This window comes from Patiria miniata, unplaced genomic scaffold (genome assembly GCF_015706575.1).
Source record: "Patiria miniata isolate m_02_andy unplaced genomic scaffold, ASM1570657v1 HiC_scaffold_18, whole genome shotgun sequence".
Classification (NCBI taxonomy): Eukaryota; Metazoa; Echinodermata; class Asteroidea; order Valvatida; family Asterinidae; genus Patiria; species Patiria miniata.
The window spans coordinates 3,500,568-3,520,090 of NW_024037056.1; the positions used below are offsets into that span (position 1 = coordinate 3,500,568).

Sequence of the window (19,523 nt, forward strand, 5' to 3'; positions counted from 1 at the left end):
TGAACGTTATTATTATAATTGTGGAATAGCAAAAAAAAAAAAAAAAAGGAAGAAAAAAAAACAAAAAAAAAACCAAACAGAGGCGCGAAGACAAAGTGGTGTAAATTTAATGAGTTGGGGGGGGGGGGATGTCCCTGCCCCCCTCTAAAACTGATAAATCGAGAATGTGTTGAGAAATACAAGCATTTTTTGGCAAACAAATTTTTTGCCCCCCTCTAGAAAAAATCCTGGCGACGCCCATGGCTGTTGGACGTGACACGGACGTGACCGTGACGTGTCAGTGGGTTCTGTACCAGTTTGGTTGACATCATCGAAAGTTACACAAGCCTGAAAAGAGTGGTGCTAGGAACAAGCTCAGCGCGAATAGCAGCTAAGCGACCCCTTGAAACTTCTTGTACCTGTGCGGGATATCCTATCAAGGAGTCTTCATATTATTCTACAGATACAGATGCAGAACCCAGTGGCGTTTCCAGTCTAAAGTATAAAAGACACTTGTTTTACAAGTTTAATACGTTTGATTCCTACGGATGAGTGCTAGACGTGTATTTCGCATTGCCGACTTGGCGCCAAAGCCGGAGCACGCAGTGATAACCCGTTGTATGGCACTGTGGTACAGGGCTTATTGGGAATTCGCGACTATTGTGGGATTTTTTTTTTTATTGGACTATTCATGATGAATACGTGACTGGAACGACAAATATTTAACTACTTTTGTGGTTTAACTTAGCCTCTTGACCGACTGTTGAAAGCAGGAAAGTTAGTCAATTCGATTGACTCCTATTGTAAATCTGTCCATGTTTACGCTCTGGCGAGTGACTGGTATTTGAAAGTTTTGGCGCTTCGGGGTATTATCGAGTCAACCTTTTTTGCTTTTCACTTCTGAAAGAGTTCGATCGTACTCTCTGACTAGGTACAAGGACAAGCTTTGTGTTTGCTGGGTCAAAAAATACGAGCTATTAATCATCGATTGTGTCCATGGTACAATATAAACCCTGTTGGTGAGTAGAACTAAGACCGTGGCTTCAGCCTCTCGGTGTTTTTTAGGAGAAATTTAAGGTCGCATGGCGACACCACAGACACGGTCAAATGATTTTTGACAACTTGCTCAATGAGCGACACTGACAGTATGAAATTCAAATCACTCCAGTTCTGGAGAGTTGGGCAAACAGGAAAGAAACAGTTGGACATTTGAACAACTTTGAAGCATATCTCACTTCTAAAAAGGTAGGCATTTAAAATGAATTAATAACGACCGAGGCGACCCGGTAAGTGTACGTTTTGACAAGTTAAAATCTCACAGGTGGTTTCGACTGTGTTATCATGATGGCTGGGCGAGATAACAGCAAACTTTGGAGACATTGCACAAAGGTATCTGTGCAAAGAATACTGAATTATAAAAGTATATGATCATGACTAACTGAGTTAAGGCGGATGTCAGCAGACAAAGCTGAGCATTGCAGTTTACAAGAACTGGTGAAAAATTAATGTTTGTAAGACTATAGTCGAGGTTTAAAGATACATTAGGATAACACAAGCTGAATTAAGACTGTTGATCAGTTGCTTGGTTGGATCAGTTAGCATTGAAACCTTAGTTAAGTGTGTTTTGAATCCCTGACTAATCAAATCTACGAAATCACGACAGAAAAAAATCCCAAAGGTATTGAAATGAACCGGTCACTCATCTTCTATATTAACTTGCAATTCGCAAACAAGCAGCTCTCAAATCGAGCCTGAGGAAATTATCTCTTGTACTGGCAGTCCGGTGTTATTTTATTCCCTACCATAATAAGCCTATCCAAATTTTGAAACCATATGCGTAAGGTTATCGGCGCCAACTCGAACAGTTTAAGAGGCAACGGATATCTAACCCGGACGGAAATGTGTTTTTTTTGTAGTGGCCCTTGATCGATTTGGAAACTGTTGACGATTGTTGTTGAACCATTTGGTAGCAACAGAAGGGCCGTAAGTTTTCCCACTCTGTGCGTTCAATACACTAGGTGTCAAGTGCATGTTGTAATACTGTGATACTTACCCTTTGTACTGCAACTGTAGCAACCTGCTGGGCCAAAGGTTGCAGTATAATCTCACTCGCTGCAGGGCAAGGGAAATAATGGATGGACGGACTGCCACTTGTCCCGTACATGTGTCAATTTACCAATTTCAAATACCAATTATTCATGATGTACGAAACTGACAGAATTCATAGGTGTGTTCATTTGGAATTTGCAGGCACTGAGCGTTAACTGCATCTATCAACGGAGGTAGTCGAGATAGATATTTTGTCAGGTAAGAAGTGCAGCCATGATCCTCCCCTCGCAAAATCTTGTATATTTTGTGTGTGCGGACCACTGATCTCTATATAAAGACTGGATAGCCGGCGGATATCCATACAACATTCAAACAGTGGACTTTGCATATTGACCAATTCACCCCCGGTCTCACGAAGATGGCCGCGTATAATACGAACGTTCTACGCGTATATACGCGGGCGTAATTGTATCCACAGTTAACGCGCATTTTGGTCACGTACACATATTATGATGTTCTAAAAGGGACACATTTCCGAAGTGATTATTTTTTCCAAAACGCCGAAAAAGTGAACTGCGGCATTAAACAAGTAAACCACGACGTTAGAAAAATTGTAGTAAACCTTGGTCAGTGGTGGTGGTCAAAATATAAGTCAAGTGAACCGCGATGTTACAAAAGAAATCATGCTCTCTATAAAAACGGCAACTTGTCCTTCGTAGATCACCAGCCGGTCTCACCGGTCTCACCAATATGGCGTCAAATTCATTCATCGTGCGGCTCTTTATCCGCTATCCAGTCTTTATATAGAGATCAGTGGTGCGGACGTATCACGATGATACATTATTTGTGAAACTATTGAAACGCCGTAAGTTTCAGTGTTTTGATCTTACATGGAGTTGACTTACGTGTATGTTTCATTATCTAATCCTTGGTACACTGAGAATAAAAATATTATGAAACAGTTGAGTATACGTATCTTTTCCATGATAACTAACTTAATTATCCACTTGGTAACGGGAAACAGGTGCGGTAGTTGGTCGCAATATTTTTGCTGTAGTGTTGGATCCTAAACATACAATAATGTTTGAACTTGTCATGTTTGGACTTGTGGGAAGTGTCCCCACCAATCAAAGCATCTCGACCACGCCCCAAAAGTGGAAAGGCACTCCTTCACACGCCTGTCACACTTGGGTCTGTGTATATTTCTAAGTCAAATGCCCTCTTGTATACGCCAGTCGTTGATTTTGCACACAAAAAGTACCCTCGTATATAATAAAGACAAACTTGTTTTTATCGAGAGTCAATTTTTTTTCAAGACCCGAGGGGGTGCAAAAAGTCTTTCCAAATGAACAAATAAAAGTCTTTCAAACTAAAGTGAGATGTCTGACCTAGCCGCAAGGAAATAAATGACAAAGACCTGTCAGGGGTTTATGGTGGTTTTATCCCCTTTGGCGATTTCGCTTTATCTTTTATCTTTTTTTTTCATTTTCATTGAAGCGTTAACGATTAGGATTTTTTTCAAGCTCATCCCTTTTATATTCACACAAGGCCAGCCCTATAGAGACGGATGAATCCAGATGATATATCCTGTCTGTATACTCTAAAGTAGAAACTACTAGCATTTCTGAAAGTGATTTCCGATAAAAAATAAATAGAATAGCAATCCTTCTGTGTTCACCCGGGAGGATATTAAATGTTGGGGACTTCTTGTGAACTACATAATTCGGTAGTTTAGATTTTGAACATGATTTGTTCAAAGAAATGAGTATGATCACTTTAGAAGCATTAAGCATCTTAAGTAAAAATAACTTTTACAATTATTAACAAGAATGATTAGGTTGTTAATAAGTGTACATGGACATCAAAATTTCGTGTTAATCTTTAGCTTGAAATGTGATGGCTGTTGTCAGTGTTGTGTTTTTATTCTTCAGATAAATCGGTGAGAGAAGGTACGATTTTCCAACCATGGCACCCACAACTATTCAAACAACCGTCGGGCTAGTTTTTGGCATTCTTTTAGCTTTCCTGATGTGGACTCCATCAACTGCAGGTAAGTGAAGTATCTTAAAGTAACCGCTAGGTTGAAGAGTCTTTAACTGTTTCCTCAAAATTGCAAGCTAGCAAAAAACAACAACCTGAAAATTAAAACCTATTTTAGACGGTTACCCCTTTCGTAACTTGTATAATGTCTTTGTGAACTGACGTGTTTGGTGCATGTTTGCATAGGAGTTTGAATCACCAAACTGTCTAAAGTACACTTTGTCTTTGGTAGTGAGTGCTCAAATCTCTTTGAAACATTCAAGAATATCATATTCAGGATTTGTGCAAGTAATTTATGAGAAGAAAGTATACTGAAGAATGTTGACGAAATTGTTGACTAATTGTTAACGAATCGTAGATTTTGTAGCACTTGGGTATTAGATTTGGAGAAAAGTACTTGGACAAGCTTCCTTCATCTCTTGATTCGTGAGCCCTAATTTAAGCCAGAAATGAACCGAGTATTACTGATGTTTTTATTCTACTTTGAACCTTTAGCATTGAGCAAGGAAGATTTGAACCACGAGTGTTTGCGAAACTGCGACTGGCCTCCGAAGCCTCTGATCTGCCGGTACGAGTTTACGGTGGAGTGGTCGTACAGCATGTCCAAGGCTTGCTACGATTGTCCCTTCAACGTGAGCGATTGTCACCGGCCGCACTGCTTCACCCTCGACGGTGCGCCACGGGCGGTTGCCGTTGTCAATAGGCAGTTCCCCGGACCGCACATTCAGGTTCGATGCCCAAATTAAGCGGGGAAAAAAAGCAAAAGAAACTGAACCACTATTTTTGTGATGTGTTTACGTTAGGGAATTTATGCTATCAAAGTCTTTGTATACCTTTACAAATCGGTGCAGTCAAATTCAAAGCCATCACTGGTTAGTCAGAAATCTTTTTTGTGTGAAGGTTGTTCAGTAAGGTAAGTTGTTGCGGTAGCACCATGTGGCAAAATCTCTTTTGGGAGTATGTGTGGTTCTGAAAAGAACCGGAGGGTACTGAAAAGTACCGGAGGGATAGTTTTTCAGCTCGTGGGAAATATACACCAAGTGTGATTGTCACAGAATGAAACCTAGGGGACATTTCGGAAACCATGAAAGTGTGGATAACAAGGTTATTTTCCGGGGAAAGTAAAATAGGATTTGAGAGTGTAGAAAAAACGGTGTCTGGCTACGTAAATCATTCTAAACTTAGGGTGGATTTCTTTTAACCTTGTCACAAGCGCGGGCCGAGGGGAGGGGATACTTGTCATCGCAAATCTCCAACTTTCTTGACACTTTTTTTTTTTTAGAATTCGGTTAGAATTTGAAAGCCCTCATTGTCAACTTTTAGTCTAGAGTAGCTTAGATTTCTGTAGTTTATTACATGGCAAAATCTATTACATGGCTTACTGTTATGTACAGAAACAACAATAAATCGCCAAAGAACGAAACAATTACGAAAGAAAAATATACAAATTCTGGCAAATGTTTGTTCTGAAATAGCTGTAACATTAAGGTTTTTCCCTCAAATGACATCACATGTGTTTATCATGAACATGCAAATTCTAATTAGCATAAAAACCAAAAGGCACCAAAATACTCTTAAAATATGGCTCAATGAAAATTAAAAATAAGGTTAAATGGGACACAAATGTGCATTTTCAAGGACTGCTTAAAAAAAACCCATTAATGGGCCCTTGTATTTGTACAGCCATTGTTTATACCTAAAGGAACCTGCAAGTTTTGTTATGCATTCAAGCATGTTTGATTACGGTGATGTGTTAGTTACTGCGTTGTCAGTTGTGTGTTTGAGAAGTTTAAACATTACATTATTAGCTGTGGTATAACTTCTGTGTTATGATAATATCAATTTTCTGTTTTCCTTTACAGGTTTGTGAGCACGACACCGTCATTGTGAAGGTCAACAACTTGTTGCTCAACGCCGAGGGCGTCACGATTCACTGGCATGGGTTGCACCAGCGCGGGACGCCGTACATGGACGGGACAGCCTCGGTGACGCAGTGCTCCGTACCGGCCGGTTCGAGCTTTACCTACGAGTTCACGGCTGATACACCTGGCACGCATTGGTGGCACTCACACTCTGGTCTCCAGCGATCGGACGGGATCTTTGGCCCTTTTATCGTCGCACAGTCTTCTCCCGATGACCCCCACAGTAACCTGTATGACTATGACCTTCCAGAGCACGTGGTGTTGGTCCACGATTGGATTGATGAGCTTGCTGTTAACCGTTACGCTGGGCACCACCTTAGTTCCCTGCCTGGTTCCCCCGAGTCGGTCTTAATCAACGGGAGGGGGCAAAAAATAGAGTTCTTCGACCAAGATACCAATCAGACCGTCAAGACGCCCAGGGAGACCTTCGAAGTCCAGCAGGGGAAGCGGTATCGCTTCCGCACCATAAGCAACGCCATCTTGGATTGCGCCATAGAGGTGTCGGTGGATGGTCACAACCTGACGGTTATTGCAAGCGATGGGGCCCCGTTCGAACCTGTTGAGGTGTCTCGTTTCGTCCTCTACGGAGGGGAGAGGTTCGATTTCATCCTGGATGCCAACCAACCTGTTGGCAAGTACTGGATGAGGGTCAGGGCTGTCGGGTTCTGCACAGGGGCCAACGTTCAAGCATTGGCCGCCGTGGTCTACGACGGTGCTGCTGGTGAGCCTGTGACTCCTGAGGGTTCCCCACCCAACCGAGAAGGGGTCATCCTGAACCCAGTCAATCAATCACCATCGGCAACAGTGAGGAACGTCAACCAGCTCGTTGCAATAGGTAACACGTGGCGATCATAGGTACCATAGGTTCTCATTGTGTGCCATTTGTATGGGTACACTGGAGGATCATGGGTAACATATTTTTCACCATTGCAAGGCCGATCACGAGTTATCTCCAGGCACTTTTGCCAAGCAAATCCTTGAATCTCAGTTTCCTGAAGTGTCCCAGGACCATTCATGTATAAAACTGTAATTTCATTCCTTACTCGAGTTAAAGGACTTGTTTGGAAAATCGGCCAGTGCTAGCATTTGAATTGGACCAATTCCATCTATTCACCTCAAAGCATTTAGCAATTAATGTCTTAGTTGTATATCATTCGATTTTTGTCTCATTCAGAAAAGGAAGGAGAAAGTTCCCTCGACACCGTCTACCGGACCGTTTACTTGGGCTTAGACTTTGAGAAAGTCAACAATCCCATCTACAACCATCCAGTGTACTACCCATCCCACGCGGTGTCACGTCGAGACAGGACCTACACCACTCAAATCAACTACGTGTCCTTCAAACCGCTTGCATCGCCGCCGTTGACGCAGTACGATGACATCAGCGAGTTTGAAATATGCACCCTGGAGTCCACGATGCCCATGAGAGACCATTGCCAGCAGGAGTACTGCGAGTGCACCCACGTCATTGAAGTGGAATTCGGAAAGGTATACGCAAACCCAAATCAGGAAAATAATCCACAAGCTTTCCCCCAATAAATGTATGAGTATTTGGAAACAAGCAAATGAATATGAGGGTCACTAGATAAGTCTTCATCAGTAAGTTGTTTTATTAAGTGCTGTACAATTACCAACAAATGTCATTGTGTTCAATAACAGGAAATAACCTTTGAATAGAGTGGTAGCTTTCAGTATTACCAGGCACAAAATGACAATTGGATGTATTATTCAAGAGGAAAGCGTTATTTTTACACGATCAAACTTACTCGTTTTTCTTGACGTTTCAAGCAACATCGTTGCCCTTCATCACAATATGTTAACATCTGGCACGATTAGATGCACATGCTTTATATACATATACTTTAATGTACACACAGAAAGAATCAAACATTTCACACCCCTGACCAAAAGCTGCCCTTGTGACTTTCGTGATGTACATTTTTTCTTCTTTAATCGGTAGACGATTGAGTTGGTGCTCGTTGATGAAGGGAAGCCATTCGAAGGCACACACCCCATGCACCTGCACGGCTATAATTTCCACGTGGTGTCCATGGAGAAGTTAGGCACCAAGACCACGGTGGAGGAAGTCATGGCTCTCGATCAGGCTGGTAAGCGCTTGCAACTTCCATAAAGGTGGAATGGTTCATTGCTTTGGAATCCAAGCTACACATAAAAGGTCTTTCGTCGGACCCAAAGGGCACGATCATTGTCCTCTGTTAAAGTCACTACCGACCGACTGACTGATTTCTCGAGTATAAATAGTGAGCTTAACTGAGGCTTTCGGATCCAACTCAACTCGACATGCCTTTTTTCCCCTAAAAAGTTCTGATGCCCGTAATTAACCAATATTTACATGATGCAAGTAAGTCAGACATATTTGTTGCTCTTAACCTGGCCGCTATTTTTGAAGTAAAAAAATTCCTTTGGAGTTCGGTACTTCTGACATTCATGAGGGAAAAAGGGCGTGCTTCTGTACAAACGCCTGGTGTGGCTATCGCATACAGCCTCAGGGTGTATGCATGAGGATAACTGCCAAAAACACCGAGGCGAACCCCTTCTCTTAGCGATAAGTGTTTGCTGGGTTATTTTACGTGCATTTATACAACACACGGGACCTACAGCTTCACGTCCCATCCCAATGACGAAGCAATAATGGTTAAGTGCCTTACTCAAGGGCACAAGTGTCCGGGCCCGGGCTTGAACCCACGCTACTGTTGCCTCTGAAACACCAGAGCATGAGTCCAGTTTTCTTAACCGCTAGGCCATCTCACCCCATCAATCAAGCTAGCCTCCTAATAACAATTATGCGCACTAATGAAAAGTGGGATACAACCACCTGGTGTCCGGGGTTATGAGCACGTACAAATAGCCTGGACAATAATTTCTTTACTTCCCCCCCCCCAAAAAAAAAAAAACCGCCGTTGATTTCAATGACAACGAATCTGTAGTCTAAGCCACTGGGAGGAGACAGGAATTGCAAAAAATAGATTGGGAAACATTGTCCTCGCATTTAGAATTTTGATGGAAGCAGTTTGCTGGCCTTGGATAAAAGTTTCTCAAGCCACTTCTCTCCTTAAACCTCAGTAAGGAATATCATGATTTTCAAGACATAATTGCTGATAACGTATAGACTATCAAATTAATTTAACCCTAACTCCCCAGCATGATTTACTAGGAACCATACCCATGGCAAATTCCAACACCATGTTGGAAACTGCACACACATATTTTTGACTTTGATTCTGGAGGTGTGCCAACCCAATGTAAAAGACTGTAAGTTTAGGGGTACTGTAGGCCTACCCATCCTGACAGATTCCAACAAAACATGCCGTTGGGGTTGGATGGGTTGACATATAAAAGTGGGACAGACCAGTCACTCTAGGAATACTTCCATCATTACGGCTGATTATTACTATCTATGAGTAATGAGATCTATTTGGAAAGCTTTTGATAATTTTTGTATATCAACAACAGGAGGAATAGTTCGGAATTTCACCAAAGCACCAAGGAAAGACACAGTGATAGTTCCCGACGGTGGATACACGGCCGTGCGCTTCGTAGCAGACAACCCTGGCTGGTGGCTCTTGCATTGCCACTTGGAGTTCCACAATACGGTAGGTTCACATCTCACCAGTTTCGGTTCAAGGGGGAGGGTGGCCTTCGGCGGGGGGGGGGGGGGGGTCGTTTAGCAGTCCTGAGATACTTTTTCTGCATGATTGTTCTATGTTTCTGGCCCGGGGGCCGACCCCCTTCCCTCACGGGTATGGTCCGCCACTGCCTGCATGTTTTTATTGTGCACCGTAAATCCATTGTCAGCGTAAGGTCGAAGTTCGGCGTCATTTGAATGAATTCTCCCACTCTTTTTTTTTTTTTGGGGGGGGGGAGGGGAGGGGGCCCTGAGCTTGTAACCCATCCTAGTACTTTGCATTTTATTTGCATATTACGTGATGTTAACCAATGAAAGCCAGCTGATACAGTTACCTACAATACACATTATTTCGGTCATGTCGAGACATTTTTATTCACACATCGTACGTGATCAACTAACGGAGGCACAAACCACTACGAGAAATGAATCAGTGTAAATATTTACAGATGAAATAAATCATTGGTTTTGTCAGCATGACATCCCTTCAAATAAAAGAGGTCTCCTGTTAAACAAAGCTTGGGAACTTGAACTTCAGTGGTGCTTATCTCGTTACCTCGAAACGCTTAGTCTAGTCTGGCACAAGCTCACGTACGTCGGTGAACTGTGCATAACCTAGCACAAGTAGTAGAAGCCTAGTTACATAGAAACCTAGCAATGTATGCTATGTGATGCGATATCGGATGAAGCACCCGATGCTTGATATTGTAAACGAATAACTGCTGGGTTTGCATTAAACACGGACAGATTACGATTAGCCCTTCAAATGTTAACTTTGACATACGGGGCTTCTCATCTCTAGGGCGTACTTGAAAGCCCTAAACAGTCGTCTGAATCTGAACAATTTCACTCACCCGCATGCACAATATTTGCATTCGTCTTTTTTCTCCAATATTTAATTTTGTTGAGAAATAAAGCAAAACAAAACGGCGCTCTTAAGAACACTCTTTTCCTTCCGGATCTAATAACTCATACTCATGTCGGAACCTGCAAATACTTTCGAATCCTAAAGTCTCCCCTCCAAAAAAAAATGAGACACGAAACTCCGTTTTGAGCTGACCATTTTTCAAATTTAATAATGTTTGCATCAGCTAATTTGCCAAGTTCTCCCTGTAAATTTACTTGAAGCGTGAAGAATGACCTGAAGTCGTGTTAGACAAAATCGATTAACGTCAATTTTCGCCGGAGACGAAAAGGGTTCTTTTAAGGTACCGTCAATAATGCTGTGTATTGAATTGACGTTAACACCCACAGCTGAGGCGTGGACAGCAATAACTTAATGTTGTTTAATAATCTAATATTCTTTAGTCGCATCGATAACCTTGAAGGACCACGATTGACTGCAGTTGTCCGACAGATTGTTCCATCCACACACGCTTATTTAATTTAAACGATGAGTTGGTTTTAAAAATCGTTTAGCACTGACGCGAAAGGGCAACGTTGTCAAAGTGATTTTTTTATTGCCATGTTGTGTAGAAGCGTAAACCTGGCGTATCAAGAATTTTGGAATTCTGGATGCGGAAGCGTTATGCAGTCTTATGGAACCCCCACTATGTCTGCACCCATCTTTTATCTTTTTAAGTAAAGCTCGGTCTTCAGTATATCGCAGAATCGATCATCTAAATGAATTATTCCGTGTCCCTGCACACGCACATTAACTAAACAGGGTTTGGAGCTTTTTAATGATTATTTTTTAGCGGTACCCATGTGGGATGAATTGTTTTTGGTTGTTAGTTATGGCTTCAATTTGGTGAGTCTGCATGGGTCTGGATAACATTATTACATTTTCATAGTTATCAGTCAAGACCTAAAGCAAAGCCTGAAGAGAGCATTATTATGAGGTACTGACGCCGTGTTACTCGGTCCAAAGACGTTCTACTCTGGTCAATTCCCATTCAAAACATTAAGGACATTACTGTATTTCATTTGCTCGTGTCTCGTCTACCAATATTAAATGTGAACAGATGTATGTGTGGTGAAGCATATGGCGGCTTCCAAGTGTATTCCAATTTGTGGGTTTTTCCCTGGCCTAAAAATTTTCATTTCGCGTTTGTTTTTAGAATGCAATTTGTTCGAATTCATTCCAAACTAAAAATATATCTATTTAATTTTTTAAACAAAGCGGTACAGTTTTCTTCTATTGTTAGATTTAGTTACTAATAAAACCTTTTCGATAACCACACAGATTGGAATGGCTGTGATGGTACATGTTGGGAACGATGAAGACCTTCCACCAAAGCCCAAGGATTTCCCCCGATGCGGTAATTGGTACCCACACGGTGACACAGGCCCGACCCCTACTCGAACCCCAACACCTGCCGGGGCCTCGGCGCGTCTCTCCCCATCGCTCGGGGCGGCCGTGCTGCTGTGTTTCCTCGTCCGTTTCACCGTATTGCTTTTTGTGTGAAGTGTACACACACTTGCACAAACAGTCCTTGGAGTTTAAACACTCTTTTTTGGGTACCCACTTTTTTTTCAAACGTTTAGTCTAAGACATATTTAGATTGTTTGCATAGTATGGAAAGCTTGTGACTGCCATCAATAATAACTTCAAAAAAAATCTATTTTATATTTTAAAGTTCGTTTTTCCGGGACAGGTGATAAAAAAAAATGATAAAAATGCGAATTTAGCCTGTCATTCGACTTGAACCCGATAAGTCGATTTTGTTTACTTTTACATTTTATACTTGATGGTATAGGCTTTCGTCGTGTACCTAAACATGTCAAAGAGATCCACAAATCTTAACATGTCATACATTCAAACATGCGAAAAAAATTGGGTACAATTAAGTGTTTAGAAATGTGTTTGAACTCTAAACACAGTTTTCAAGGTGTAGTCTTCTTCGGAGACTGGATTTAGATTTTGTAATACAGCCAGTTCCTGTCAACGCGGTTCAGCCGCCCCTGCGGTGGCGGCGCCGTCGATAAGATGAAACCGACTTAAACTTCGCGTCTTCCAAGGGTGTAAAAGTTGTTATTACGTCGTATTGACATTTTAATTGTTTTAAATTCCATATTTTTATCAACAGTATGATTAGGGTGTTTGAAAAGTTCTTTAGTTGTTGATTTTCTTTTAAAGGTTCTGGTATCCGGCAATGAAGTAAATGGTATAGTGGTAACATTTTATATACCCCTTGTAAAAAAGCTAATGGTTGTAGAAGTATAGATTCCTTTTATATTTTTATATTATACACGTATAAACCCAAAAAAAATTCCGTCTGACTATTTTTAAAATAACTACAAAACCATGAAGTCAATTTTGAAATTGTTGCATTGTGCAGATACTTGTTATAGACCTATCCTTGGCCTAACCCCCTGTGCGTTTCATTTAATATCAGTCACGCATCACTACACCATTGCCAATTGATCACAGCAACATTTATGGACACTGTGACCAAGCTCCTTGCGTAAATCAATTTAAGTGCTGTGTTATTTATTAAAGGTGTGTAAAATCCTTCATATTGTGAAAAGAGCTGCGGTTGGGATTGGAATCATTTGCCTGGCTCTCAGTCATCATGGCAAGACATGAGTTTAATGTTCAAGGGCAAATGATTTCAATCCCAAACCACATCAATATTTTTAACAACATGCAGGATTTTATACAGCTTATACAACACAGCACTGAAATCGATGACGACAAGGAACTCGGTCACAGTGTCCAAAAAGGTTGTGGTGATCAATTGCCCATTGTGAAATAAGGCAAACTCATATGGGGTCTAGGCCAAGGATAAGGAGTATCTGAACAATCCAAAAATTTCAAAATTGACTTCATGGTTTTGGGGAAATACTGAGGTGTAACAGATTAATCACATGTCTATAAGATTATGTTACTCGAACAAGGCAAAACGTGATAAATCATAATTGCAAATTGTTATATCTAAATTAAACTAGGGGGAAAATAATGTTTTTAAATAATTTATCATGAATAGCAGGTGATTGGTTTTGTATAAATTTGTTACAAAAATTGTATCATTGAAAAAAGTATCCATGTTTCCATGTGACTAACTATCATCCATATACAATGACAAACAATAATGGTAAAAGGGGCGTCCAAAAAGTACGTACGCACGAAATGTCCAACCTCTCTCCCTCCCCCCCCCCCCCCCCCTGTAGTGTACGCATACGCTTTCCAGTGTGGGTGTGCATGTACATGTATTGTACATGTACATGTATATGGGTACACATGTACCTTACAAAGTTTTACGAATGCGCTATGCTTACCTGCTAATCTTTTTTATTGGCGATTGTGTAGCTAGGTTATTGAACTTATACGACATTTAAAACCATCAAGTGTGTCGTGGATAGAGAGCAGGGGTTTTTTTTAAAATAATTTTGGGGTAAAACGATGACGAAGACGACAAAATGCAACACAAAATAAAGATGGCGATCACCGTGACGCACCGGGAAAGCGCAACCCCCCGTTCATTCACAGTGCATGAACTGTACAATGCGTAAGAAATCGCATTTACTACCGAAAAGTACCGTTCAAATTTAAAACAAAAATATTGTCGTTAGATTTACGAGAAGTCACCTTTAGGTTGCAGAAGTTGTTTTGGAATGATAAAAAAACACTCTTGACTCTAACTGCTTGACCGAAACTAAAGAGGGGCCCGTATCACAATCGCCTTTTTCATGTTGCAGTCTGTGAAGTTTAATTACCTATATAGACGTTGGTTGGCGGTGGCACTGGGATGAAATCTAAATCGTGGGGGTGCAGGGTACAGTGTTATAACGATTTCCGGTGCATAAAAGCTGGTCCTAGTAGGTATTAAAATATGAGAAAGTACATTGATATTGTAACAATTTATTAGAAGGAAATTATCGTTCAGTGTATTTACGCATTGGATTGGTCCCTGCTCCCCCGTGTACGCATGGTGTACGCAATTCATGTTAACGCCCCCCCCCCTTCCTTCGTGCGTACGTAATTTACAGACTGCCCCAAAAGATGTTCAATTATTGAAAACACTATTGTAAAATCAAGTGTTTCGTTGTCACTTGTCCCTTATGGACAATCTCTTGGGTGTTAAATCAAAGACCCAATTTTTTGCTGGCAATGCTTTGGGGACTTGGGCAGAAGTACGGCGACTACTTCAGCTACATAATAGAAACCCCTGGGAAGCCGTTTGCATTTACAATTTAAAAAAAAAACCCACTTACTCAGACAGAATGTTGTTGGGTCAATATGAAATGTTAGTCATGCAAAAACAGAGTTCTGACGCCAAAAGGCGATAACTGCGTATTGAAGTTTGCCCAAAGGGCGCAATTACAAAAGTGTAATTTTACTTGAGACTTTTGATCGGTAACAGCAGCTATTCCCGAAGTCACGTCAATTATTGAATGGCCATGGTGGTAAATTGCCGCCTCCGCAGAACCTTGAGTCTCCGTAGGTTCGGTCGGCTGAGAGGACAAACGCATCGACGTGCCCACGGTAGGTCCATAAAAGCTATTACATTTTTTGATTAGAATTGTATTTCCTATGCATCGAAGAAAGTAAGGAATAGTCGTAACTTTCTTTTCGACCTTTCTGGAGACTACCTGCTCTTATCTTATTAAAGCTCGGCAACGGGTCTACGCCCCCACCCGCCCCCCCCCCCCCCATTTCCCTCCCAATATTATTAAAGGGTCCATGAAAGAATATTTCTCATTGGAACATATTTTGTGCAACTTTCTACTCTTAACTACATGTATATGAAAACTATTTAACACCTTTTTTTGATAATTTTATTGAAATGTGCACTTCTTTAAACATTTCAAATTGTCCATGCTTTTCCGGATAACTGAGGGCGCTGTTTCAGTGATGTCATTTTAGGAAGACACTGTTCAGTTTATGGGTTTTGAAATTGTGAAGCCAAAAATTCGCTCATTGAAAACATTTGTGAGAACAATTTGCTCACCATAGAGCAGAAAATTTAAGATAGCAAAATATCCAAAACTCCGGGCAACTTTTGGTGCTGAAATAGCTACTACATTGAGGTTTGGCCTGAAATGACAGCACACTTATGCTCATGAATTTGGAAATTTGCATTAATAAAAAAACGAAAAAGGCACCCCCCCAAAAAAAAATTGAAAATGGCAAAACAAAAAATTAATATCTAGTTAAATAGGACACAAAGGTGCATTTTCAAGGACTGCATTAATTAAGTTTTTAAGAATCACATTGCATGGGCTCTTTAAACTAGAGGAATGAACACAAGTTTCTCAAATTGATGACGTACTCTATTCATCTCCTTTGCCTCCAAAGATTCGTAAGAAAAAAAATACATCAAAAGCGCCCCCTGGCGTGAAATGAGGTCCAGGCAATTTTTTACCCCTTCTTATCATTCCAACCAACTTATAAATGGATTTACTTTTGAAAGTGAGATGATGCAATAGATACTAAAATGGACAGTAAATTCAGCCACACTGGGACGTCGGACGGGCCGAGGGGACATAAACTGCACGACGTCGTACCGGCCCTCCGATACAGACAGTGTATCCTTGAAGGGCGCCCTCAGATAGAAAATGTCTTGAAAAAAGACAACCGGCGGATATTGCATCATTAAAAGTATTGTTTTAAATAGAAATGAAAAAAAAAATGCATTCTAAGACCACAAGGAGCAGTGACATTTCTTTAGCTTGAACTAACCGTGTGTAGGTTATATTAATGTTTTATTTATATTTAAAAAAAAATCAAATTGAGCCTTTCGAGGCCGAGTGGGGGCGGTCTTTTCTTGTCACGGGTATATTATTCTCGCGCTCGAACGGCGGGAACACGTCCCACGAACACTGCACTCGGAGCACGATCACACACCACCTATCCGTCTGGGTTTTGCACGAACAATAATACCCGTGTCAAGAACAGACCACCCGAACTCGGCTCATGGGTCGTCAATCATCACTTGCTACCGCTTGGTGGCGCTGTTGAATGTCAATGGGCAGAGCCGTATTTATTATGTGACTGCATTGTCAAGATTCAAGTAAATATATGTATTAATAAAAATAGCCATAGTTGGGGATCAAACCTCGGCTTTGCAGCATTCCTCAAAGGTTATTTTATAAGAGTAACAAAAGGCTCCTGAATTATTCCAAATCCGGAGACGAAGCCGTTTTGGTTTAGACCTGGAATCTGATTAATGAAACCTTTTTAACAAAGAGTAAACGAACAGGGCCAGGGAAGAGGGTTAAATTCACTATTCATTAAATTGAGATGAACTCCCATGCAGGCCTAGTCTCAGGATCAGACCGTCACACGAACGTCTGATATAATTATGTGAACATGCAAATGTTAAGCCCCTTCAGCCAATCGGAGTTGACCATGAAATTGTGACGTCATTTTGAGCATACATTCGGCCTAAGCTATTGATTGGTCAATTGGGTGCCATGTTTTTGTATTACAACGGGTTACCGAAGACCCGGTAGAGGGCGGCCGCTGAATGGTCAGAATCTGGAGTTCAAGTTCGTTTTAAATAATTATTTAATCGCCGAATCTGCACGCATATCACAGACGCTTACTTTGCAAGTGGCTATTCCATACACTAATGCAGGCCAAGTCCCCAAAACACAAATGACTGATCTATAAAAGTGTAGTTATTATGCCTCATTTTTTCTGAATATCCTCCTCCTCCATGGGCGTCGCCAGGATTTTTTCTAGAGGGGGGCAAAAATTTTTTTTGCCAAAAAATGCTTGTATTTCTCAACAAATTCTCGATTTATCAGTTTTAGAGGGGGGCAGGGACATTTTGCCCCCCCCCAACTCATTAAATTTACACCACTTTGTCTAAAAAAAAAAAAAGTCCCCCTTGCCCCCCCCCCCCCTCGCGACGCCCATGTCCTCCTCCTTCTCACCCCCACCCCCTCCTCACCTCCCCCTCCCCATTATTTCATGGCTCAGCGTGCAGCTTATATTAACACGCTGAGACAACAAGTTGTGACGGTTAGGACAAGAGGAAGTGTATGATTTGTCGCTTTGCAGTGCTAAAATTAAGAGTGACAAGTGCCTGGTTTCGACTGAGTAATGCCCTGTGGTCGGCCACATCCTGCCATCACAGACCAAAACTGCAACAGGCTTGTCATGAAGTTGTCACGCAGAAATGTCATGCATACTCTTTAAAAATGTCATCAGAGTGTAATTGGAAACAGTCAAACTTCCCAACCAACCAAGTTCAACCGAGGCTCAAATACTTTTACAGAGACAGTGCACAGGTTCCTGGAGATTACTCATTATTGTATCACTTTTTAAGATTGGAGGACGGACATATTCAATGATCAAATTTTTTATCACCAGCGTAACGCCAACTGTCGCATACATTCGAGACTAGCTAGATTTTGGTTCTCAAAATAAATACCCAAAAGAAAATTGCGAAGGAGTAGAGGGGTATAATAATGCGGTGTTATTTTGATCAGGCTTAATTTGAAAGTGATTTCACTTTCTTATTTAACTAATAAGTCACACCCCTGGGTATTAATAATAGTGACAAATCGGTGATATTCACTTTTTGAAAGTGTAAAACGGATGCATCATTATTTTCAACTGAATGACCAAGCACATAGCGGGAGTGCTGCAGCTTTTATTTTTCCGATTTACTCTAGTCCACATTTATTTTCTTTGGCTTGCCTCTCCTCGGGGTTTGCCAAAAAGGAACTGCATAATGCGTGATCCAATTTCAGGGTTTGCCATAGGGCTTGGCATTTCCACCACAGAATGCTTTATAAACCTCAGCAGTTTTTGAAATGTTTCCAAACTTTCACAAGGAAATCTCTGAGCAACTGCTTTCTCGGATTTTGGCGCGAAGAACGCGGACGCGCCTGACACAATGATAAGAATCGCAGACTTGATGATAATCGGCTGCTTAGCTTTGCTGAGCACTGCCGCCGTTACTTTACCGGAGGGTAGAATTGACCCGGGGGTTGTCTCTAAACATGAAATGGTGAGTCTCAAAGTGATTAGAAATGTTGATGACAATAATGAACGGATGGTGGCATTTGACAATTTATTCTTAAAAATTTACCCCTCAGCAATGTTTAAGGGGGGGGGGTCAGCATTTGCATTTATTTAATGTTTCACTTTGTTCGTGTTTTACAAACAAACAGGCTCACGGCAGCTCAAATTCTCTCGACTCCAACGTCAAAGGACGCTCATTGCAGATCCCCAACCGCCGCGTCCAAAACAGTATTTGGCGGAGGAGCAAACCAGAAAGTCCGAGGGACAAAACGGATGATACAAGGTCCATCTTGACGGATGCCGTAACCAACCTACGTGAAGTTCGTCGTGGCTGGCACTCGGGAAAAGCGTGGTCGGGGAAGCTTTGGCAGAAAGACTGGTTCAAGTTTGGACACAGTCGCCGAGAAAATGGCCACCGTAAATCCTCGTGGTGGATACGATGGTGCTGCAAACTCTTCTGGAGTAAGAAGTACTGCAGAGATGATGAACCGGAAGTGACGACGGAGATGGCAACGCGCATGACAGCTACGGCAGTACCGACGACGGTGTCGACTATGTCGACGATTGCAGGAGCTGAACGAGCCACCGTGGAATCGACAACAGTGCATGCTACAACTTCTGTAGTGACAGAGGGCTTTTCATCAGAATCGACTACCCGGGTTGCACGGAGCACTCGAATGGTCACGGAATCGATAACCGAAACACCAGACCTGCCAGATACCGAGACGGAAACAGAAGTAACAGCGACCCTCCAACCGAACACCACATCATCAGTAACACCGAATACCATCCCCTCTTCAACACCGAATACTACCGTAACTGAAGAATCGAATACAATGCCAACTTCTCTAGGAGTTCAAGAGACAGTGACGTCAACGATGACGTCAGAATCTACAACTCAAATAGTAACAGCCAGACCAACTATCGGAGATCCCGTAATTAACTGATCTGCGTGGCTAATAATATC

At 41.7% G+C, this 19,523-nt stretch overlaps 2 protein-coding genes across 2 annotated transcripts; both read left to right on the top strand.

The window, feature by feature from the left end:
- The first annotated feature begins 614 nt into the window (after positions 1-614).
- Positions 615-12,188, top strand: LOC119724250 (laccase-1-like). The gene is made up of 9 exons (XM_038195214.1): positions 615-1,224; positions 2,230-2,286; positions 3,960-4,078; positions 4,564-4,796; positions 5,931-6,825; positions 7,165-7,478; positions 7,951-8,098; positions 9,465-9,604; positions 11,822-12,188. Exons 3-9 carry the CDS (start codon positions 3,994-3,996, stop codon positions 12,041-12,043), a joined length of 2,037 nt encoding a protein of 678 aa, XP_038051142.1. The 5' UTR covers positions 615-1,224; positions 2,230-2,286; positions 3,960-3,993; the 3' UTR covers positions 12,044-12,188.
- Positions 12,189-18,428: 6,240 nt separating this feature from the next.
- LOC119725033 lies at positions 18,429-19,508 on the top strand. The gene is made up of 2 exons (XM_038196399.1): positions 18,429-18,542; positions 18,706-19,508. The coding sequence occupies exons 1-2, from the start codon at positions 18,429-18,431 to the stop codon at positions 19,501-19,503; spliced, it is 912 nt and encodes a 303-aa protein (XP_038052327.1). The 3' UTR covers positions 19,504-19,508.
- The last annotated feature ends 15 nt before the right edge of the window (positions 19,509-19,523 follow it).